The 24,550-nt window shown below is 38.0% G+C and overlaps 1 protein-coding gene across 1 annotated transcript; it reads right to left on the bottom strand.

Annotated features, from left to right (window-relative positions):
• Positions 1 to 857: 857 nt before the first annotated feature.
• On the bottom strand, positions 858 to 24,307 carry YPEL5 (yippee like 5). Its single transcript, XM_072634101.1, has 3 exons — positions 24,099 to 24,307; positions 9,202 to 9,375; positions 858 to 2,771 (listed from the first exon to the last, which is right to left on the bottom strand). The coding sequence occupies exons 2-3, from the start codon at positions 9,340 to 9,342 to the stop codon at positions 2,547 to 2,549; spliced, it is 366 nt and encodes a 121-aa protein (XP_072490202.1). The 5' UTR covers positions 9,343 to 9,375; positions 24,099 to 24,307; the 3' UTR covers positions 858 to 2,546.
• Between the last annotated feature and the right edge of the window lie 243 nt (positions 24,308 to 24,550).

Below are 24,550 nucleotides of genomic sequence, written 5' to 3'. Positions count from 1 at the left end.
GGCCACTAATTTATTCACACATTTCCAGGAATTTTCACTGGCTGTTCCCCATGCCTCTCTCCCTTTTAATCTCTGCCTCAGCTTCCCTAGTCTTTCAAAGCTCAGCTAAAGTCCCATCACTTTATCCAAGAAGCCTTTTCTCTCTGTTGATTATCTCCAACGCATCCTGTATAAATTGTGTTTGTACATAGTTATTAGGTTGATATTTCCCCCATTAAACTGTAAGCTCATTGAAATCAGGGGCTACCTTTTGCCTTTCTTTGTATCCTCAGCACTTAAGCCTCTAAAATAGAAGACACTTAATAAATACTACTTGACTGATACTCAAAGAATAAGTTAACATGTAAAGCAATAAAAGTCATCTTTGAATATTTCCTCATCTGTAAAGCAATGGGGGGTAATAGTCATACTATCTAGTCTGTGGGTTTATTGTGAAGAAAAAAATATATATTGCATTGTACTAACATAATTTATTATGATGGGGGCACGCAAAAGTTGAGTTATCTCCCTCTATTTACCCCAGGGCCAGGAACAGTGCTTAAGGAGTAGCAGTAGAAAGAATCACAGGGATTATAGAACTAGGGCTGGAAGAGACCTCAGAGACCATCTTCCCACATTTTATAGGGGAGGCTGCAAGATAGGGAGGTTGCGTGACTTGTCAAAGATCAGTGGAGTAAAAATTTAAGGTAGGAACTTAACTCAGGTACTCTGACTCAGAGTTTTTCCCCATTATATCATACTGCTTCCCCTCAATGCTACCCCATACAACTCTACATACAATGCTGGCACCTCCCCTTCCTCAAATCTAATGAAGAAATCCAAGACACACTGGAAAGTAGTAAACAGTGCTGAGACAATACAGGACAAAACATACTTTATTGTAACAGCAAACATACAGAGTGCTGCAGGCAAAACATGCCACTATGAATCTGTCAAAAGATCAATATGCAAATAAGCCAAGGGTTTCCTTGGTGAAGGTATCTTTCTGTGCATCTTAATTCAATTACAACATTGTCTCTGGTTAACAGGAGACATTTATCTAACTAAGAAGCTGGAGAGCAGACAAGAAAGAACATGGTCCTAACCAAGCCTAGCAGATGTTTTCAATGTCTAGCACGCAGAGATGGCTGCTGAAGATTGAAGGTTTGACCAGGTCAGAGTCTTCTTTCTAATCAGACAGATCTAGAAAACCATGACATGTGTGGATAGTGCATTCAAATAAGTTTTTTTAGTGGCCTCTATTTGACCAGCAGAAAAACTGGAGCGTGTGGAAGGAATGAGGGCCAATAATTCAAGTATAACTGCAAATTTCATGGGAACTTTCCAATGTCAGGAAATGTGGACAAACACCCTGAGTTAAACTTCTAGTCCCTCTTTATAGAGGGACTAATTGTAGTTTTTGATTTGAATTGCTGAATTCCTGGTAGGGATTAATCACAAAGAATGAATCTGTTTGGCTGGCCCGAGTACCAGGATGTAAAAGCCTGTCAGAAAGATCATACACACATGAGGCATGCACCAAACCCCTGTGTGACGCAGTATTGGAAGACAAGCTGTTCTGTTGTCTCCCTTTCTTTTAAACAGATGCAAATTATATGCTTTCTGCATGGATGCACACTGACATTTTGCTCAACTGTTTTTTTCCCTCCTAACTACAACACTGTGGGTTTAAAAATAGAATAGTTTAAACAGATTGCAGTAACCTCTTACATTTAGTGAATCTGGAATAGAGATGAAAAGAAAAACATTCACTATTGCAATCATTACTTATCAAATTCTTATCATTTATAATTTTGATGGTTAAAGCAACACAGGACCAGAAACATCCAACTATTTCTTTATTTATATTATTATGCTTAAGTTACATGGAAAAAAGGACAACCAAGCAGTTCTGCCCCATTTCTGAAAAGTTTCCAATCAACACCAAGTATGTGGTGACAAGTAACTAGCAATGGTAACGCCTTTGGGCCAAGACTGACAAGGAAGAATGGGCTCTGTGCTACTGTTCAACCCCCACAAGAATATGGCACAATGGCCAGCACGAGCCACACTAACACTGAACCTTTAGCGCTGGTCACAAATTCGGATCTCTTATCTGAAGCTAGCAAATCAGGTGAAATAACTGGGTTTTTTTTTTTTAAATTAAAATTAAGTCCCCCAAAGAAGCTTAAAAACCATACTTGACTTCTATTTTACCTCCAAAGTTCACACTAAAAAACACTGATTTCACTCTATTAGCCCAGATTTGTTTTCCCTTTCAACCCACCATATAGCTGCAGATACACTATTTAGCTTAAAGATGTAAAACATAAGAGAAAAGGAAAAAAAAAAGATAATGGCATCTGCATAATACTCCCTCTACACACAGCTGTTGGATGGAAAATATAAAGTTAAAAAAAAAGAAAGGTTCCACCTCCAATTCTCTCCACCTCTTGTTCCACAGTTCATGAATCCGACTCTGATGCTAAGGTGACAGTGTATGTAAGTAGATTTTTTTTTTTGTTTCAGTGAAGGAGACCTGGGAAAAGACGGCAAGCTTTTTCTCTTCAAGAGTTATCAGAGGGTACATGCTCTTCAAAGCCCTCGCTTTCTCGGACAAGAGCCCGCTCCAGAATCACTCGGCCTTCCTTATAACGCTGGCTGTCTTCCGTGGCAAACTCATAGATCCAGCCAAGTTTGCTGTTGCAGTTTTTGCAGCTTACATCTCGAACCATGTGGCGTCCAGTGAGCATAACCCGATCCTGAACTTCACTGTACTGAAGGTTAACTACCTAAGAAAGAAAACGTTTTCAAAGAAATAAATGAATATCATTTGTTGCCAAGCCCAGGACTGTTACATGGTCAGCACTTGCATGCCAACACACCAAATTTTCATGTAGGGTAGCACAAAATACTGGGTATGAAGAGATATAAATGACAAGACTTAAGAGAAATAAGAGCTTCTTATTTTTAAATTTAACAATAAGAAAAATCTATAACTAATCTGGTTAAAGCTCTTGGGCAAGGGGGGCAGTAGGGCTGTCCATAATCTGACTGAAAACATTGCATGGGAACAGATGAAATGGCACTAATACAACCACTTAGTAATTGGAAACATTTTTTTTCCTGGTTTTGTTTTGGTCCAGACCTGTAATTTCATCAGGATAGGGCACTTTCAAGTGTAGGAAACTTGCTCCATTGCTATAGATTCTCAAGGTTACAACTAGTATGGCTTAGGAGCAGAATGTAAATTCAGATTTTCCTGACTTCTAAGCTGTTTCTTCCTCTATCAACTGTGACACATGACTTCTCATTATCTTAACTGAGCAACCAAAAAGCATTTGTTAAGTACCTATATACCAAAAACTAAAAGAATTTCTGTCCTTAAGAAGCTTACATTTTGTTAGGAGAAAACAGGTAGATAAAATATATATTAAAATATTAAAGATAAATACAAGGTAATGGGGGAGGAAGGAAATTAAGAAAGTCTCATGTAGGAAGGAGGGGCTGCCTGAATTATATTTTGATAGAAGACTCGGTCCTTTTTGAGTTGTATCCCATTCTCTGTGATCTCCTTTGGAATTTTCTTGGCAAAGATACTGCAATGGTGTGCCATTTCCTTCTTCAGCTTATTTTACAAATGAGGAAACTAAAGCAAACAGGGTTAAGTGATCTGCCCAAGGTCACACAGCTTGTACATGACTAAGGCTGGATTTGAATTCAGGTCTTCTTGACTTCAGGCCCTGGGCTCTATGCACTGCAACACCTTGCTACTCTATTTTGATGGAAGTTACAGATTCTAAGAAGCAGAGGATAAGCAAGAAAGAGAGAGATGGAGCAGAAGAGGGAGAGAGAGTAAACATTCTAGACATGAGAGAAAGTCTGCAATGGCAGGGATACAGAAAATAGAATACTATGTGTGAGGGACAGCAAGTAGGTTAATGTGATTGGACTGTAGAGTGTATAAACCTGAAAAGGAAGGATGGAATGAGATTGTGAAACTCTTTAAATGCTAAAAGGAGAAGTTTGCATGTGATCCAAGAAAGAACCTGAAACTTATTGGGAGAGAATATCAATTTAAGCAACTAAGTTGTGGGGTGAGTTTGAAAGGGGACATCAAGGCAGGGATATCAGTTAGGAACCTATTGCAATAGCCCAGGTGAGAGGTGATGGTAAGCTGTGAAAAGAGAAAAGGGGATGAATTCTAAGTTACAGCAATCGTGATAAAGGCAATTATTAGCGAACAGATATGCTCTGAAAAATGCCAGCTTTTGGATGCTGAGGCAGATGAACATGTAGGATTAACTAGATCTATGATTTCATTGGTATAGGAAACTCCAATCAAGGCAGGTTTGGCACCTCAGAAATCTAAAAGTCTGAGGAAATTGTCTACAGCACCAAAAGGTTAAATTATTTGTATAGGATCATAAAGTCAGTAAGTCACAGGTGGAACTTGAACCGAGGTCTTCCTAATTTCAAGGCCAGCTCTCTATCCCTTATACCGTTACCCCTCAAATGTGTAGAACTCATTTTAAATTAAGTTAAAGACAGATAATTTCCACAATAAGGAGAACAAGTCAATGAGTATTTCAAGTGTCTACTACATAGCACTGCTGCTAGATATTCATCTTCAAACTTTTTTTTTTTCAGCTAAGCTGTAATTTTTTCATCCTGGCCTTAGGTAAAGTCATCATTCCAAATTTAGACAGTTGAATGCTAGCGTGGATATTCTTTGTTTACTTACTATCTTTAATACTGAACTCACCTTCCAATGAAAAAGAAATCATATTTCAGTGCCAAATAATAATTCAGGTCAAAATGTGGCTCAAAGTCAGGGCCATCCAACTTTTTTTTGTGTGTGCGCATAGTAAGAAGGTGCTACAGACCTAACCTGAAATCTACTGATGAAAGTGTAGAAGATACTAATGGGTCACTAGAGTGAGAGAGTGGTTGTCTATAGCTCACTGTTTGAAATTCAAAACAATTACCAGGAGAAGGATATATCAGTGTTGATGATGGACTTAGGTTAATCAATTTGGCTGGAGACTCTTGATATAAAAGGAAGAAAGGAAGTCTCTTGGAGAGTTTGGAAAAGCACCATGACTATGATATAGCAAGTATTTAATAAATGCTTAATGACTGACTGGGACCAATTACTGAAAAAACCTTAAAAATGCATTTTTTGGTAATGCTAAAGAATGAAGAGAAGAAATCATATTGCATATCCATGGCCACTGTAGAAGTGATTATATAAATAAAATTATAACAAGAAAAACCTTTTATGCTCAGTACTCATCCTGAAGATATTATAAAACTGATTAGAGTTGTCCTAACAGTCTAAGAAAAGAAAGCCTTCAACAGATATTTAAGTCAGATACAGATAAACTGACAAAAATGCTGGGAAATAAAACCCTGAAAAGGATTTTTAGGTACTTAGGTAAAGGTAAAACAGTAGCATCTTCATAAATTAAATTTTAACTTGCAATATGTTAATATTATTGTTCAACAATTCTGTTGCTGCAGGTGAATGGTAAAAGTACCGTATATGAGAATACAGTAAACTTGCTACTCTACACTAAAATATTTCAGTTTACATAAGTCTTTTTCCTGTGCTTTTTCTAGGCTAAAAAGGTTATACCATAAAATATAATCAGTATGTTATCAGAATATTATGTAATATAATCAGTAATCTATTATTGGGGTCGCCACCAGTTGAACTTGCAGCTAACTGGAAAGCTGAATTAAAAAGAGCTAGAGATATTTAGGCTGGGGAAGAGAAGGGTGGGGGACAAGGGATATATGACTGTTGTCTTCAAATCTTAGAAGGGCTGTCATGTGGTTGAGGGATTAGATAGATAACTCCATCCCAAAACCAGAGTACTGGGGAAAAAGGGTGAAAGGTACATAAAATTAGATTTAGGCCCAACAGTCAGAAACTACTCTGGCAATAATGAGAGCTATCCAAAAGTGGAATGAAGTGCCTCAGGGGATAGTCAGTAGAGGCACACAAGAAGAGGGTAGGTATGTATTTGTGAATATTTACTTCAAGTATAGATTTGACTAGATGACTTTTGAAGTCCTTTCAACTCTAAATGTATATCATTTTAAGTACAAATTTTTACCACAGATAAGAATTTTCTAACAAGAAACTCGAAGTACTAATGAAACAGAATGGAAACTGTTACTTGCTCCCACTGATCTAAAATAGGATAGATCGATGACAAAGATTAAATCATAGGCCCAAAATGGGCTTCTTTACCCTTAGCTACAAAATAAAGGAAATTAAAAGATCATCTCTTTCTTACTTTTGTTGGCCCACTTATAATCACTCATTGGATGATAATTAGAGCCTAATCACAATTGTTTGTTTTGGTTTCTAAAACAGCTTTCCCAAGGTTTGTGTTTAGTTCACATTTTTAAAGCGGAGATTCCTTAATGCTCATTATAGACATGGAATAAGATAGCTGCTAATAACTATAGACTGACAGGGCAGGAGAGACAAATCACTTATACATTTCCTTGGTTCAAAGTCTGATCCTTGGTACTATATTACAGTGGAAGGAGCACTAGACTTATAGTCAAAGGACTGGGCTGAAATCCTGTCATTGCTAGTTAATACCTATGGACAAATCTTTAGCCTCAGTTTCTTCATCTGTAAAATGAGGGGGCTAGATTACATGAGATTTAAATTCATTTCCCAACTCTAAATCCCATGATAAAAGTTATAACTATCTCTCTGTGGGGAACTGTTCACTGTCTATGTGAGACTAGCATTCTATAGGTGACTTTTTTTGCGGTTCTGATAATGAGGTTAGCTCCCAACCAAGTATCAATCATTTCATTTTTTATTTTTAGTGTTCCACAATCACTACCACACATCCTAGATTTTTCCTTTTCCTCCCTTCCTCTTCCTCCTCCCTACCTTCCCCCTCCTTCCCTGAGATGGCATACAATTTTATATAGGTTCTACACATACGTTTTCACCATAGTTATGTTATATAGAAGAATTAAAATGATTGAGAGAAATCATATAACAAACCAAAACGTAATACAAAAGAAAACGATCTGCTACAATGTGCGATTGAATTCCATAGTTCTTTCTCTGGATGTGGAAGGCATTTTGCCTTAAAAGACCAATGGGAATTTTTTAAGTCCTTGAATTGCAAAGAAGTTCCAAGTCTACCAGAAAAAACTCTCCCACACTGTGGTTGTTGCTGCGTACAAAGTTCTTCCTGGTTCTGCTCCTTTTGCTCAGCATCAAATCATAGAAGTCTTTCCAGGCCTCTCTGAAGTCTTCATGTTCATCATTTCTTATAGTGTAATAGTATTCCATTACATTCATATACCACAACTTCCTCAGTCATTCCCCAGTTGATGGGCATCCCTTTGATTTCCAGTTTTTGGCCACCACAAAGAGTGCTGCTATAAATACTTTTGTATATGTGGAATCCTTTCCTATTTTTATGATATCCTGGGGATACAGTCCTAGAAGCTATATTGCTGGGTTAAAGGGTATGCACATTTTTGTAGCCCTTTGGGCATAGTTCCAAATTGCTCTCCAGAACGGTTGGATCCACTCACAGCTCCACTAACGATGAATTAGTGTTCCAACTCTCCCACATCCTCTCCAACATTTATCATCTTCCTGTTCTGTCACGTTAGCCAATTTGATAGGTGTGATGTGGTGTCTCAGAGTTGTTTTGATTTACATCTCTCTAATCAAGAGTGATTTAGAGAATTTTTTCATATGACTATAGATATCTTTAATTTCTTCCTCTGAAAACTGCCTGTTCATATCCTTTGACCATTTATCAATTAGGGAATGACTTGTATTCTTATACATCTGACTCAGTTCTCTATATATTTTAGAAATGAGACCTTTATCACAGACACTAGTTGCAAAAATTCTTTCCCAGTTTTCTGCTTCCCTCCTAATCTTGGTTGCACTGGATTTGACTGTGCAAAAACTTTTCAGTTTAATGTAACCAAAATTATCCATTTTGCACTTCAAAATGCTTTCTATCTCTTCTTTAGTCAAAAATTCTTCCCTTCTCCATAAATCTGATAAATATACTATTCCTTGCTCCACTAATTTATTTATAGTATCACTCTTTATTCCTAGATCACGAACCCATTTGGACTTTATTCTTGGGTACAGTGTCAGGCATTGGTCTATGCCTAGTTTCCACCATTTTTATCCAGCTTTCCCAGCAATTTTTGTCAAACAGTGAGTTCTTATCCCAGAAGCTGGGGTCCTTGGGTTTATCAAACAGTGGATTGTTATATTCATTGTCTACTGTGTCTTGAGTACCTAGTCTACTCCACTTGTCTATCCTTCTGTTTCTTAGCCAGTACTAAGTGCTTTTGATAATTGCTGCTTTATAATACAATTTGAGATCTGGTAAAGGTAGGCCACCTTCCCTAGTATTTCTTTTCATTAGTTCCCTTGATATTCTGGACCTTTTGTTCTTCCACATGAATTGTGATATTATTTTTTCCAGCTCTAGAAAATAATTATCTGATAGTTTGATTGGTATGGTGCTAAATAAATAAATAAATAAATTAAGGAAGAATTGTCATTTTTATTATATTGGCTCAGCCTACCCTCAAGCAACTGGTGTTTTTCCACTTACTTAGATCTGACTTTATTTGTGTGAAAAGTGTCTTGTAATTGTGTTCATATAGTCCCTGGATCTGTTTTGGCAGGTAGGCTCCCAAATATTTTATAGTGTCTACCCTAGCTTTAAATGGGATTTCTCTTTCTATCTCTTGCTGTTGGGCTTATATCAATCATTTCGAATGGCTCTAACAGAGTTGGCATTACTTCAAATTGTTTTCTGTAAATTATAGGTTTTAAAATCCTAACTACTTAAGGCAATCAAACATAAATGTGTAGTGTTGCATAATGCAGAGAGTACTGGACTTGAAGTCAGAAAGATCTGTTCACATCCTTCCCTCAGACACTCACTGTAAGTCACTTAATTTCTCTGGGCTGTCACTTAACTGCTCTGTGCCTCAGTTTCCTCATTGAGAAAACTGAGAGGACTGGTCACAATGACATATGACCTGTAAAGTTCCTTTCTGCTTTAAAGTTATAACCCAAAGAATAAGGAAAGAAGGGGTTACCAAAGAAAAACCTTTCCTATGATCTTCAACACAGGAATACAGAGGCAGGACAGGTACTGTTACAGAACATAAACATACATTTGTTTTTTTACCCACCTTGTTGAAAAGAAAAGCTCTTCCAGTAGCTCCTGTGAAGCGAGTAGAGATGAGTTCTGAGCGGTTGGTCAAGATTGTATCACAGTTTGCACAGGAGAACAGCCGAGTCCCACCAATATGGTCAAGAAAAATTCTGCCCATTTTTATCTGTTGTTTATTTCAAGCTCTAAAAACCTGAGAGTAAAAAGAAGAGATGTACTACAACCATCAACCACATTTATCAGAAATCTACTCTGCTAGAAGCAATATAGTTACTTCTAACATAGATTCTACTATCTAAAGACATAGAATAGCCATCGAATACAAGAAAAGTGAACACCAAATATATAATTAAACATAGCATTTTAGTGGCAAAAAATGATGGAAACAGATATGGTTTGATGCTCAGGCAATGTAGGTGGTGGGAAGAAGGAGAGGATTGTTATTTATCGCCTTTAATCTGGAAAAGATAGGATACAGAAGTGGAATTTCCTTGTTCTAATAAAAAGATCACACTAAACAGTAACGCAGAGGATCCGAATCAAATATTAACTTTACTACTTAAATAGCTGTATGATCTTCTAGCAAGGTATTTAGCTTTCATCGCATTTTCTACATTTTTAAAATACGGATGCCACTTGTACTACCAACCTCCTATGGGAGTTGCGAGGTTCAAATAAGATAATGGATTAAAAAGTGCTTTCATAATTATAAAGCATTACAGATGTAAGTTTTTACTATTTGCAAAGCAGATAACATTAGTAGAAAAGATGAGGGAAAGAGTATAGAAAAGGTGGTTCAGATCTGTGGTCCAGATCAAGAAAAGGCACAGAGGCAAAAGTGGAAAAGGTCAAACAAAGGGGCTTGGAAAAGATGCATAGCCTAAGATTCTACAATGTCTACTGTGTTTCAGGTACTGAGGTAAATGCTTTACAAGTATCTTATTTGATCCTAACAACAGCCACATAAGTAGTTACAGGTAAGGCAAAATGAGGCAATGACCCAAGGTTACCTAGCTATTAAGTGTCTTAGGTCTCAATTGAACTCAGGCCTCCCAATTTCAGGACAGTAGTCTTTCCACTGTGCCATTTAGCTGCCTACAAGAAAAGGCTGGAATATTAAAAGTGACAAGAGAAATAATGAAACCTGGATTATAAATCTGAACTATACAATAACACAAATTCACTACACAATAATACAAATTCTTCGTAGTGCCTGAAGTAAAAACATTGCCCATGAGTGACACCGACAAGGAGTTTGCATTTAATAGTAAAGATAAAGCTGAGAAGGGGTCACATATACTCCCTAACAATAATAATTCATTCTTATTTGATAATTCTATTCATATGTAAGGTCTTGGAAAAGCCTAAGAGTCTCAAAAGTAAATGCACAAAACTAGGGCATTCATTACACTTAATATTGTAGGTGAGAAGAAAATATGCAAATCATTAAGTCATGAAAGTTAAGTTCTTTTATTACTTTTGAATGTTTAAGTACACGTAAGGAAAAACTCCAGCTTTCATTTAGAAAATATGTGACGTCAAACTCTAAACATAAACCCTTTATTTAAAAAATAAATAAATGTTATTTTAAATGTTGAAGATACTATGATAATGTCTAGAATTCACAGGTTGACAATAATTTGTTGTAAAATTAAAATCTGGGGAAAAATACATTAGAAAAAAAAGCTCCATTCTATTCTGGAACCAATAATTCTTTTTAAACATTATGCAGGCATGGTGCAAACCAGATGTTAACTCCTTTAAAACCAATACTGTGTAATCTATTACAATGTTTGAGCAATCATGATAGTTAAGTACCAGTATCAAGCATACCTATAACTGTAGCATTTAAGTGCTCTAAGGAGAAAACTGCACTAATAACAATTTTAACTCCATAATTCTGTCCTTCATACTAAAAATATACACAGAATTTATGGATAAGAGAGTTAGTGAGTGAAAGAATAGTTCCCTTTCTTTCTGAATTTAACTTTTTCAAATAAAGGATGAAGGAATACTTTGATGTTGATGGATATGTCATCTTAGAAATGTGGGCACTTCCTCTAATGGTACAGATTACAAGCCACCCATACCTTTTCATCTTTTGTTACTCTTATCTTTGTCATCCCCAAAAACCTTCCATAGGGAGTTCTTTCAAAGTGCTAAGGACTTTCCTTTGGATCTGCTGATACTGAGTAAATATCAGTGGAATACAGAAGCTATCAGTTATTAATCCTGCTATATGACCCACCTCATCTTCTTCCCACATCTAATAAGCTTTACAGCACCTCTCTTGCATAATTCATTGGTGATATGTTATAACCTCTTCATGCTCAACAATTCACATTACCAGGAAGCTTTACTTCTTTCAAAGTCAAGGTACTCAGTGCCTCATAATCATACAAAGACAGGCCTCTCTTGCAAAGCAAGGTCTGAGTTCATTAAAGAGACCATACAACTTCCCAAAGACAGCTCGCTTCCTATTCAGTTCAATTCTGGGAATCTTGTCTGATTTTAACGTAAGCACAAAAGACACCTTTGCTGGAGGAGAGTGTGTTATGAAAACAATGCTTTTTTAATTTTATAAAATAATCATCAAATAATAGTGGGATCTTTGTTCAATGAATCCTTTAATTAACTATATAATAGTAAGATTTCTATTGTACAGTATAATGTATGAAAGACTGCCTATTCCCATTTGATATCTTTATCAAAGATGTTAATATATGTGAAAATTAATCTCAGATTTTATATAAACAGAAAGTAGACATATGTATCAATCCTTCGCTGGCCTCAAATCTGTATCACCTCCAACACAAGCATCCTCTCTATATATTTTGTTTCATTCACCTACTCTTTCTTCCCATGTCTGTTTCTTTAATGCCATTACTTTTTCATAGAGGACATCAGAGATTATTATACTAGAGTCCACATATGGGGGGCTTTGCTAGAGTTGGAGAAGACAGCTTGTTATATCATTCCCAACCAGAGATTAAAGATATATCATTTATTCCTCTTATTACTTCACCTGGATCTCTAAGACTTTCTATAAGAAACCATTTCATGAGTCTATGGTTTTTTCCTGTCTATTTTTTTGGCCTTCTTGTTATAATGTTTTGGCCTTCATTCCTTATTTTGAAACAAATACATGAACTATTTGAACACAACAAATTTAATGCTCAAAAGATTATACTTTCCTGTAGCATGTTAGAAATATACAATTCCATGAATTCACATATACAACATGGATGTCTTAAAACAGAACACATAGTCTTTTTACATAATTAGAATCTCATTAACACTGCTGTATGGAAGAGAAAGAGCAATGTTATATGCCATTACAGTAATTATATTACACACTGGGAATAGCATTTAACCCTTAAGATAAATCAGTATTATAACAAAGCACTCTGAAATAGTTAATTATTTGTAGAAGGCATTATCAAGGTTTTGAGAATATTAAAGAAAAATTTATACAAGGGTTAGTATGAAATTAGTATGTGCCTTTCCAATTTGGAATTACGCAAATAAAGTGACTAAAATTATTATATTCTTTGATGCAGATTTTACTTCACTTCAAGGAGGTTCTACACGCACACATACACACATGCTCCAAACCCACCAACACATTTATAGTTTGTGGTGGTAAGGAACTGGAAACAAAAGGAGATGCCCATCAACCGAGGGATGGTTAAACAAACTGTGGGTACGTAAATTTAACAGAATACACACATGCTTTAAACAACCACAAGCATGATGGATACAGAGAAGCATGGAAAGACTTAAATGAACTAACACAAACTGAAATAAGCAGGGCCAGGAACACAATACACACAATGATCAAAACAGGATAAATGGAAAGAAATAACAATGCAAGTGTTAGCTCAGTGTAGAGAACAGAGCACCAGCCCTGGAATTAGGAGGGCCTGAGGTCAAATACAGGCTCAAACATTTGACACTTACTAGCTGGGGGGCCTTGGGCAAATCATTTAACCCAGAATGCCTCATCTCCCCTTTCCCCCTAAGCCGCGCCCTCCCCCACAAAAAGAAAAGAAGTAACAATGCATATTGCAAAATTGTAAAGAACAGACTTAGCTCCAAAGAAGTGAAGATACTTCCCCCGCCCTGATATTTTGTGCCTTTTCAGACGCTTAACTCCTCAGGTACATAACATTAGATTTTCTCAATGTGTTGACCAATTTTAAGGAATTTTTAAAAATTTGCTTTTAAACATTTTTGCTATAAGAAATGGTTCTCTAGGAGGAGGGATAAAAAAAAGGAAATCCAGGTAATACAAACAACAAAGGATATCAGTAAAAATTTATTTTTAAAAAACCTATCTTTTCTTTCTCTTGATATCCTATAATTCTTCCTATATCACATTCACACTCTCATGTAATATTTACAAAATCAGAAATCAAATTTCCTAGGGAGAAATTTTGCCTTTGACATGACATTAAACTATGGATGGTGATTCCATTATAGATTGGAGCAAATGACAGACATTGTTAATAAAGTTTTAAAAATATCTGATCTGGAATAACAAATAGTAGCAATGATAAATCATCTTGACATAGGTAACACATATTAAGGTTTATGAGCTATAGAGATATCACACGTATAGTGACTACAATTTGTGCAAAACACAAATTCTGAGGACAATGGATAGAAGGGTGTAAGGATCACTCCTCTCAAGTAATTTACAATGTTACTGGAGAGCTGTATCTACATAAAAATCTACATAAAAATAATAAACAAAGGGATGCTTGCTAAGTGCCAAATAAGCAATATTGGCTACTGGTTCCCAGCTACCCAGGGTGCTGTGTTACTTATCAAAGGGTTCCAAAAACCTGGACTTGTACCTAAAACTGTCATTTTGATCCTTGTAAGCCCCCAAATTGATGTTTCAATGGGTTTCTAAAAATATTTTTTTGATTGATGCTGTTGTGAATAAATACAAATTCTTTCAAGAGTTACTTGAACTCTAGCTTTTTGTCATTTATTTTCCTAATCAACAGAAAATAACACTTCAACTGTTACTGTGTTTGTCTGGGGTGGGGGGGAGGTGACCAAAGAATTTTGATATTAAAAGGGGTTCCTTCAAACCAAAGACTGGGAACCAATGACATAGGTATTTAATACTATATAAAAGGAAAGATTATTATGAATTGTGGTGGTTTTTCACAGTTAGGTACAGTAAGGCAGGCTAAGTCTTTGGCTTAGCCTAAATGGCTAATGGTAGAGTATGAAGAAAGGCATTCCAGATAGGGTTAAGAACGTGAGCAATGGCTGGGGAATGAGCAGAAAGATGAAATCATGTTAAGAGAAACACATATGAATGTTGAGGGAAATAAGGCTGGATGTAAAAATAAGACTTAGATTGTAGAAGGCCTTAAAAACAAGTTAAAGCGTTTAAGCTTTTTTGTCTAGGCAAGGTAAAAAGAGAAGAAACATAGAAAATGATGTTTTAGAAAGATGAATCTGGCATCATGTTCAGGATGAAGTAAAAGTTAAAGAAACAGGCAGCAGTGAACCAGTTAAAAAACTATTGCAATAGTCAAGGAGTGATGAGTTGGGTGATGTTAGTTGGGATGAATGAGGGGAAAAAAAGATCAGCAGGCCTTGGTAACTGATGTGAAACAAGACTCAAAGAGGACCCCAAGGTTTCAAATGAAAGTTTGAAAGAATGATGGCACTACTGACAAGAATAGGCAAATCCACTGGGGGAGCTAAGAAATGGTTAAGTTTGATTTTGGCCATGAGTTTGAAGTGATAGTTAAATGGGAACGTTCAATACAGGTGGCTAGAAATGTCACACTAAAGGTAAAGACAACGAAGTCAATTAAGGGAGCAGAGTGCTCAAATTTATTAAAGGTCTGTAGCTTATAAATCTCTAAATATCTATTTGACTAATAATGATCTCGAAAGTCTCTTCCAGAAAAATGAATTACAGTTATTAAGTCAGTCATTTTCAAAGCATGGACTATGAAGATTCTGAAACTGATCTTAAATGTGCTGATACTCAGGAACATTCTCAGAAGAAGGGTAGACAAATTGCTCTGAGTGTTGCGGAAATTTCAGAACTGACCTTTTTGTTTTTTCACACATGGTATTCACCTCTGGAATCACTTCTACCTCTCATATTCCCTAGTTTCCTTCAGAGCTAAGCTCAAACACACCATTTCCTAAGCAAGGCCTTCCCCATGGTCCAAGCTACCACAGCTTCTCTAGTGCCTTCCTTTGTACAGTTCATCAGAATTATCTTGCATTTATTTTCTATATAAGTACATATTTTCCTCAGATAATAGTTAAGCTCCTTGAGATTAAGGACTATTTCATTTTTGTTAATTCCTGGCACAATACCTAACAGATAGAAGAAACTTACTATGGGCTTGATCATTGATTACAATACGACTTGATGAATCCAGAGAACATTGGACAAGAGTTACATGGCTGCCAGCTTTGATGAGAGACATGCCTAGAACTCACCAGCTAAACTGTAGATAGAAGCAGCTATAGTGACAACCCTCACAAACTGAAAAGTAAATGGTATTTAGAAAGGTAGGAGCAGAGCAGGATGACCTGAGGAGGAAAAGTGACAATCATTATCAAGAATTTATTAACTACCTACTATGTGTTAGAGACAAAGTCACATAGCAGACCCAGGTTCAAGTCCTGACTCCCACATATACTAGCTATGTGACTGGGCAAGTCAGTTAACCTCTAAGTGCTCTAGGAAACTCTTTTAAGAGTTTAGTTGTAGAAAGATGCTGACTTCCACTAGTAGAAAGTTTCCTCAATAATTCCCTATGCCAATAAAGTCACATGTATAGCTTCTATCCCTTAACCTATGTGCCAGGCACTGGGGATACAGATATAAAAACAAAGAAACAAACATCCCTTGCTCCCAAGAAGTTTACAATTCTATCGAGAAGACGCTAGGGGTGTATGTATATAATAAATGAAAAATAAATTCAAGATATTTAGGAAGGGAGAGCACTAGCACTTTGACAAGAGGGAAAATCAGAAAAGACTTTATATAGAAGGTAGCACTTGAACTAAGACTTAAAGAGATTCTGTGAGGTGAAGGGAAGGAAGGAATATATTCCAAGCATGGAGGGGACATCCAATGTAAGAACACGGAGAAAAGATGGAGTACCATGTGAAGAAAAGAGAGAAGGCAAGTTTGACTGGACAATAAAGTATAAGTGGAGAATAATGTAGAAAGAGGTTGGAAAGATAGGTAGAAGGGTTAATGGGGATGTAAATAACAAGGATAGAAGACCTTGCTAAAAGGTGATCTCACCCTCTGGTAAGATTTTGCAAACCTGATCCTATCTTTTCTCTCCCTTTAAAATAAGGGACAAGTAATCATACCATAGAATAAATCAAAGCATCCTGCTTCCTGAATTGTGTTCTTGTTGCAAACAGTAATATGTAGAATAAATGTCTGCTGTGCCTTCTATTCCCCCACTAAAATGAATGATTGACTAAAAAGCTTGGTGACTAGGGTTAAGTGGATCACAAAATATTTTATAGGAATATAGAGCAGGTATGTCAGATTAGGGGGATGGGGTTGGAAAGTTTCAAGTCTTGTCCAAGGTTACATAGTTGGTGGGTGTTAAGAGCCAGGATGTATAAAGTAGGTCTCTCCTATTTCTAGGCCCTTTAAATAACTGATCATCTACAAAACATAGAACGAAACAGTGAAAGGTATACTGCAGGAGATATAAATGGAGGGTGGGGAAGGAAATTAGTCTTCTTTCTGGGTTTTTTTTCCCTCCATAGTCTCTAGATTAGACAACCCTAAAGTTGCAGATACTGCCCAGAACACACATGTCCTTCCCTCCTCCCAACACTGCAAAAGGCAGCAGACATTGTTAAGCTCAGTCAAGGATGAGAGGGACAGGAACTAGAGATGGAACTGGGGCAGGAAAATGGGAAAATGGGTCTCAAATCCAGCTAAGGCCAGTCCTGTCTGCTTCATCCCCTTCACTCCTCCCTGAGCTTAAAGCAGGGCCTGAAGCAGAGGAAAAGAAAACTCCTCAGTATCTGAAATCAATCACCAAAGAAGGAGGGCTCAAAAGCAAATGGCAAGGTAATATAAGGAAAAAGCTAAAACCACCAAGTACTGTAATTGAAAACAAAAAACAGAAGAAGATAAATAGAAAAGATATTAAAATTAGGATGACTAATAAAAATAATTACGTCTCCAAATAAATATTATAAGACAAAGCAAACTGAACCAATGCCTGAGGAAACACAGAACTCTGTGGACTCCCAAGACAGCACAGAAGCAGAACAGGATATTCTAGAATGGTGTAAAAAAAGAATATAGTTAGAAGGGAATAAATGTTAGAAGTAATGAGCAGAGTAGGAAACCTCAAAGTCTCTCCCAAAGAAGCATCAAGAGAGAAAAGGAGACTTGGTGTAAAAATATACTGAAGTGAAGGACAATCTGGAAAAAGAGAAGCAAAGGCAATAAAATTAAAAAGAACACATGGGTTTGTATATGAGCAAAAGAACAGAACTTTTTGATAAGAACTACTGGGAAAAGGGCAAAGCAGGCTGGCAAAAATTAGTTAATTTGCTCTATTATTTGGAATCATGCAATTGGAATCATGCAAACTAACTAAAATGTCCATATTCTTTGATTCAAAGATTCTATTGTTGGTCATATTCCATGAAGGTCAATGACAAAAGGAAAGGCTCCATACCCACTAAAACATTTAGGACAACATTTTTGCGGTAGCAAAGAACTGGGAAAAAAGTAGATGACTATCAATTGAAGAATGGCTACACAATTTGTAGTACATTAATGCAACAGATTACTGTGCTGTAAGAAGCAACTAACATAATTCAGGAGAAGCATAGACAGACTTACAGGAAAAAGCCAAGAAAATGATATGGAGAAAGGCAACAATGCAAATGAAAAAGGACTAAAAATTTGAAACTGAATGTTATGAAATTAATGACTAAGCTTGACTCCAATGCAGAGATATGATAAAACACTTTCGCCTGATCCTTTGCAGAAGTGAGAGATCACAGGTATGGAACACAACATATAAAGTTAGATTTGTCATGTACATTAAAATAGTTTTTTTTTTAAATCTTGTTATTTAAAAAACTGTTACAAGAAATGATGGACTCTGGCGGAGGGAGAGACATACAGAAAGAAGTCACTGAAAATCCTATTTTAAATGTATGACAATTACTTCTCATTATGGCAAAAGAAAGTTACCAAGAGCCTAAAGAAATGGCCACCTGAGAGCCTTTTGTTTTGAAGTTCATTTCATCACACTTATTTGAACAGGCCACTATCTGCTGTGATTGCTACGTATATATTGGGGTTTGGGAAAGAGAAGAGGTATTTATAGTTAAAGAAAAAAGCTTTAATCACCTCCAGACTCAGTTCTTTAACAATCACAAGACCATAGTCATTACCTGCATCCCTTTAGTTGATTTAGCAAGTCCTGGAACAACTACTAGCCCCATTTCAATTTTTTAATTACTCACAGAAAAGATCACTAATCATATTGTAATAACTTGGTCCAAGTAGTCCAAGCAGCAGTAGTACCCAAAAAGAGAAGGTCTTATTCACTGGAGAATTATGCATTCTACAGTAAAGGCTCAAGGCGGTTTGTTCTGAAATTTTTTTTATTTGGTGATCCAGGCTTTTAAATATATATGTTAAAAGCAGTTCAGTTTTAAACCTCTCATCAATGTGCTAAGGTATACTTTAAAAATTTTAAGTTTCTGGTTTTAATGTTTTAAATTACAGTCATAAAATTGCTTTTTGATCTTTTATTCAGTAAATCTGGAAAGAATTCAGCAAATTCAGATTTATGTTTGCTCCTGATCTGGTCCAAGCAGATGTGAGGAAAAGTCAGATATAAGGCATTGTCCCTAAGAAGGCCTTTGAAATGCAATCAAAGCACTAGATTTCCTTTTACAAGGTTTTCTTAACCAAAATTCATGAATGTTTTCTTTAAAGTATGATTAAAACAGATTTGATATTATTTAAAAAACAATTTAAGGATGCCACCAGGCAGACAATACTATGTTTGGCATTGGGAAAACCTGAATTCAAAACTGGCTTTAGACACTTATTAGCTATGTAACCCTGGGAAAAATCACTTAATCTCTATTTCCCTCATTTTCTTACCTGTAAGATGGGAATAATAATAGCACCTACCTCAAAGGTAGTGAAGTGTAGATCAACCAAGATAATATTTATAAACTGCCTAGCACAGTTCCTGACTCATAGTTGATGTTATGTAAATGTTAGCTACTATTATTAGATCTCATTTTGTCAATTTGTATATATAAGTTTATGGAAGATTATACTTGGACAACACATATACGAATAACCAAAATAACATTAATCCAAAAAGTCATTTTCCAGAACAATGGAATAGTTTGTTTTCTTTGGTAAGAAATATTCATCCAACCTACATTTCAAAGACTCAAGGAAAAAGAACTTTCTTTGTACTATTTCTTTTGTAATACTATGCCACTGTTATTTTGCTTTTGGTAAAAGCTGAAAAACTGGAGAAAACAGCTTTATTTTTAAATAGTTCTAATAATTTTTATTCCTTCCTGTGAAGGATTTTTTTTCCCTTAAAAATCTCCAAACTAGTATCAATGTAGTTTCAACAATGTTGATGACATTTACAAAATACATTTATCTTAGTCAACACTAGAAAAGGAACTAATGATGTAATTCAGTGAGTCAGCAAAATAATCAATTGGAGTTTGTAATCTCCAAGAAACACCTTCTGTAAAGTTATTTCATAATCATTCACATGTCATGATGCATACTGCAACCACACTCTGATGAGTTTATCAGGAACAAAAATAAATAAATAAAAGTCTTTTGAGGTAAACTGGCCAATAATTCAGTTTGTCTGGAAGAAAAAGTGTTAAAATAACAAGTTCATGATACAGTTAAGGTACAGACTAAGCTCTGGAGGGACCTCCAGGTGTTTACAAATTTTATCTGCTAATATAGCCACCTTCTCACTCCACAAACATGCTTTAAATATTAAGTGTTATGCAAATGAAAATAAAAACAAAAAACTTTTTGATAGAGGATATTCAAGATAACTTTATGCACCTTTCCAATCCTGGATAGTAATGCTATTTACCTTTCATCACATAATTAGACACTGAAACAAACAGGAAACAATCATACAGGCAAACATCTTGTCATTATTATCAAACTAGATTGGGAACCACCACTTAGATTCAGTTTTACTATTAATCATCCTGTTTTTCTGCTCCTCTTAACAAAACCTTTGTTTTCTCATCTACCAACTTTATTCTTTGTCCCTTCTCACATAATAAATTTAAGGGCAAAGTACTAAGAAATCCAACAGATTATTTTGTCAGTGACATGTCATTTCACTGTATGAATATTCACTTCACAGATTTAATTCAAACACTTATTATTCTTGCGTGTCAAGCAAGATCACATGACCTTCAAAATAGGTAATTTTTGAAAATCCCTGTGGGGCCCCCCCCCCAAAAAAAACCCCATCACACTGCTGCAAAACTGGTAACAAGCCTGTGGTGATAAATCTAAACAGGATCAAAATATTTTCAGTGGAACCACATTGATTTTACCATTTCTGTTTTAAACATATCACAGTGTACTAAGTTTAAAGTTTAGCGTAAGTGTCTGAGAACTGCATAAGAAAAGAAGATATGGAATTGTGTCTGACATTGGTACAGGGACTACCCACACTAAGGAGATCCCAGATCCATATTTTAAAAATTCCATTCCATTGATCCTCTGCTGAATAACTCTGATCACCAAACAGAAGCTACATGTAACTCAATCAGTGGAAAGAATAGTTCCTATTTCAAAAATAATGTAGGCTTTTTGAGGACAGTGACTATTTCTTTTATTTTATATCCCCAGCATCTAACTGAGTGCCTATACATATTATTTAATAAATGTTTGAAAAAAAAATTAACATACATTGGATTTTGTCTCAAAAGATGGGTTCAGGTTCTGGTTCCAAAATTTAGGTTGTATGATTACTCTATGCTTACTACTGTGAGCAAGTCATTTAATTTCACTTTAATCTAAGCCTCAGTCTTTTAATCTATAAAGTAGCAAAATTCACTGCTTAACTCACCACCTAAGTGCTACCTGCAGAGAATAGTCCTTGCATCAGAGTCTACATTCCAGTTGGGAAAGAAATCCAATGCAGTAAAACAAAAATCCTTACAGTGAGAGGTGTTAACAATAAATGCTGTTAAGAGTTTAGAAAAGGCAGAGATTGCCATGGACTAGGTCTTAAGGAAGACTTCCAATGATTTCTCACTGCCTATAGGATACACTTCTGACAAGGTATAACTGCCTCACTCAACCTATTCAATCTTTGACTTAAAAAGCATCATTCCTAGTTCAGTCTTCTTATTAAGCACTTTAGGCCTTTGCTTTTGCCACATCTTCTTCTGAAATTCCTTTTCTCTTTGAGCTGTATTTATGTTGATATATATGTATATATAATCATTATATATCTCTATAGATAGAATACATTATGTGCACACACGCTCAGTGGTTATATCTACTTGTTATGCATATATACTATGTAACGTATACAGATATATGTATTCTATATAGAGACAGCTATAGCCACATAGATATGCAGAAGTTTATAGATAGACACATAGCTCTACAATATACTGCCCAACTCAAAATGTCACAGGATTTAGTTTGGAAAATGATCATTCCTGGTCTGTTTTGCTCAAATGTTACTCAACACTGATAATTACGCAAAGTTACCAAATAACCTATTACTCAACAACGAGGTTGTTTCAACAGCAAGTCATCTCATTAGACACGAAATAAAAAAAATTCTTAAGTGACCTGCTGTGCAAGAAGGTTTCATATTTAAAAGTTTGTAAGGGAAAAGAATGAAAACTCTCCCCACCCAAGTGATTAAAATCTTCCCGTCGAGGGAAATTAATGCAAATTCCAGAAGGGAGGAATTAAATTTACTAATTTGCGTATAAAGCAAACGCGCTCCTATTATTCTCATTACTTGGTTCTTTCTACAATTGTCCAGAATTATAGTGAAAAGAGACTGCAACATAAGCAAGAAATAGATTAGTATACCACAGGTACGCCCCCTACCAATCTCTCCCCAAAGAGATTTGTCACTCGGGCTGCCCATATTGGCCAGCCAGCTTGGCACCGAAGCAAGCGAACAGCAGGAACTGCGGATAAGCAAAAAGGATTGCTAGCGCCCTCCGCCGACTACAGAAGAAAGCGGAGCCAGGGCGCTGCGGGACCAGACGCCATACAAAGAGACCTGGGAAACAGCTGATTGCAAGGCACGTGACTACACGGGAACCAATCAAAAGACGCCTGAGTAAGGTTTTGAGAACGAGGCTCCGGGACCTCCTACAGCACAACAAATACAGGCAGGAAACAGCTGAGCTAGGATACAGCCACACAGCTCAGGCCGAAGGGGGAGGGGAGGAGGGCAGAGCCGCAGGAAAGGCTGGGCTAGGTAGGCAGCCAGGAACAATCAGAAAAGCACACAGATGGGTCTCAGCTAGCCCTGGAGCAACACCAACCGCCCCCAAACCTTCCTCGGTTAAGAGACCACATTTCCCTTCTGCCTTTTTATAGGAACAGCCAGTGTTCTTCGTCCCCTAGGATAAAGCCCCGGCTACTAAGGAGAAATGACTCTTGGGGTCAGCCCTCGCCGTCACTCAGCATTTTCTCCAAACGAGGCAGTTTGTTTTTGTCTTTAAAGGAAAGTGGTGGATACAGCCCTGGGGACGCATTTCGAAAATATAATGTTACAGTTCACAGGAAGGGCAAGGATCTTCAACTTAATTCTTCCCCAAACTCTGAACCCGAGGTCCTTTGGCTAGAGATGGCCAGCATCTCAAAGTGTGTCAGTCTTGAAATAACAGAAATATATATAAATATGGACATTAATAAGGCAGTAAAAAAAAGTTGTTGCTGTGTCACGTTGCAGTTTATACTGTCGTTTTAAGGGAGAAATGCCTTCTTCTGGGTGGGAGCTTTAAGGGACCTATTCCACTGAAATAAAAACAGACATGTAAGACTGGGGGGGTCTGAGAGCTGTGAGCTCAGTGTCAGGCTCATTCTTTAAATGGAAGGAGGGGAGGGGAGGTTGGAGAGCGGCTGAGGGTGGTAGGCGGTGGAGAAAGAGGTGCTATGGCTGTCACGGCTGGGGGGGCGTGTTGAAGGGCAGCTATTGCACCTCAAGGAAATGGGGGTGGGTGGAGTGCAGAGGCTGCGGGGCAATGGGAGGCTGGGTTGCTGTCGAGCTGAGGGAAGGGTGGAAGCAGGATTGAGTTCTGTGAAGGAGTTAAAGCTGGAGCTGTACGTGAACTGGGGAAGTCGGGGCTGAGTTGTAGATGGGGGAGGGGATGGGGAGTCCGAGTAGTGGTGGGCTGGGACGGAAGGGGGGCCTGAGCAGGAAGAAGGGGGTCAGGGCAGTCCAGGCTAAGTTGTGGTTGGGCCGGAGAGGGTCTGGTTTGAGTTGTGGCTGGGGGAGGGGCGTCCAAGCCGAGTTGTGGCTGGGCTGGAGGGAGGGGGTCCGGCTGAACTACGTCTGGGAGGGGGAGGGGCCCCGGTGGTTGTGCGGGCCTTGCCCGGGCCCGTCTCTTCTACGTCCCCGCGGTGCTCAGCCTACCGCCGCCGCCGCCTCCTTGGCGGGCCTAAAGCGCTTTCTTCCTCCGCTGCCGATGCGGCAGCGGCCCCGGAGCCCGTAGGGAGGGGGGAAGGGAGGGCGGACGACGGCGGCCGCGCAGACCCCGGGAGGCAGTTCCTCCAGTTCGATCCCTGGCCCGGAGCCCTTCCACACCGCCAGGCCCTGCGAGTTCCCCCAGCCCTCGGCTCCGCCCCGGCCTGAGACCCGGACTTACCTCGAGCGGCCTGGCCGTAGAGTCGGTCCGCGGCAGCGGCGGAGGCGGCTGTTGCTTCCTCAGCTGAGGTAAAGCTCCTTGGCCGCTCCCGTCTCTCAGTCTCAGTCGGGCCCTAGCCTTGGCCCCGCCTCCCAGTGGCCCGGCCTTGGGCGTCAATCACGCAGCTTGGCCCCGCCCCTCACCCGTCTGGTTCACGGGTTGGCCCAGATCACCTACCCCCGTGGGCCCCGCCCCTCCTTAGGGGACCCGCCCCTTCCTTAACTACCCTCCCCCCCGCTCCCCCCACCCCCATCCCCTGCAGTGAGGCCCACCCCTCCTCTAGCTGTCCCTGGGCGAGCCAGTTCCTCGAGATTTGCCCCGCCCCTGACCCCTTCTCCCCTTACCATCCTAACCAATCCCGACGGCTGGCTCCTCCCCTTCCTCCCAGACAGCCTATGTGGCGCTCTTCAGGA

Source organism: Notamacropus eugenii, chromosome 1 (genome assembly GCF_028372415.1).
Source record: "Notamacropus eugenii isolate mMacEug1 chromosome 1, mMacEug1.pri_v2, whole genome shotgun sequence".
Taxonomy (NCBI): domain Eukaryota; kingdom Metazoa; phylum Chordata; class Mammalia; order Diprotodontia; family Macropodidae; genus Notamacropus; species Notamacropus eugenii.
This window is presented reverse-complemented; position numbering and strand designations above follow the sequence as displayed.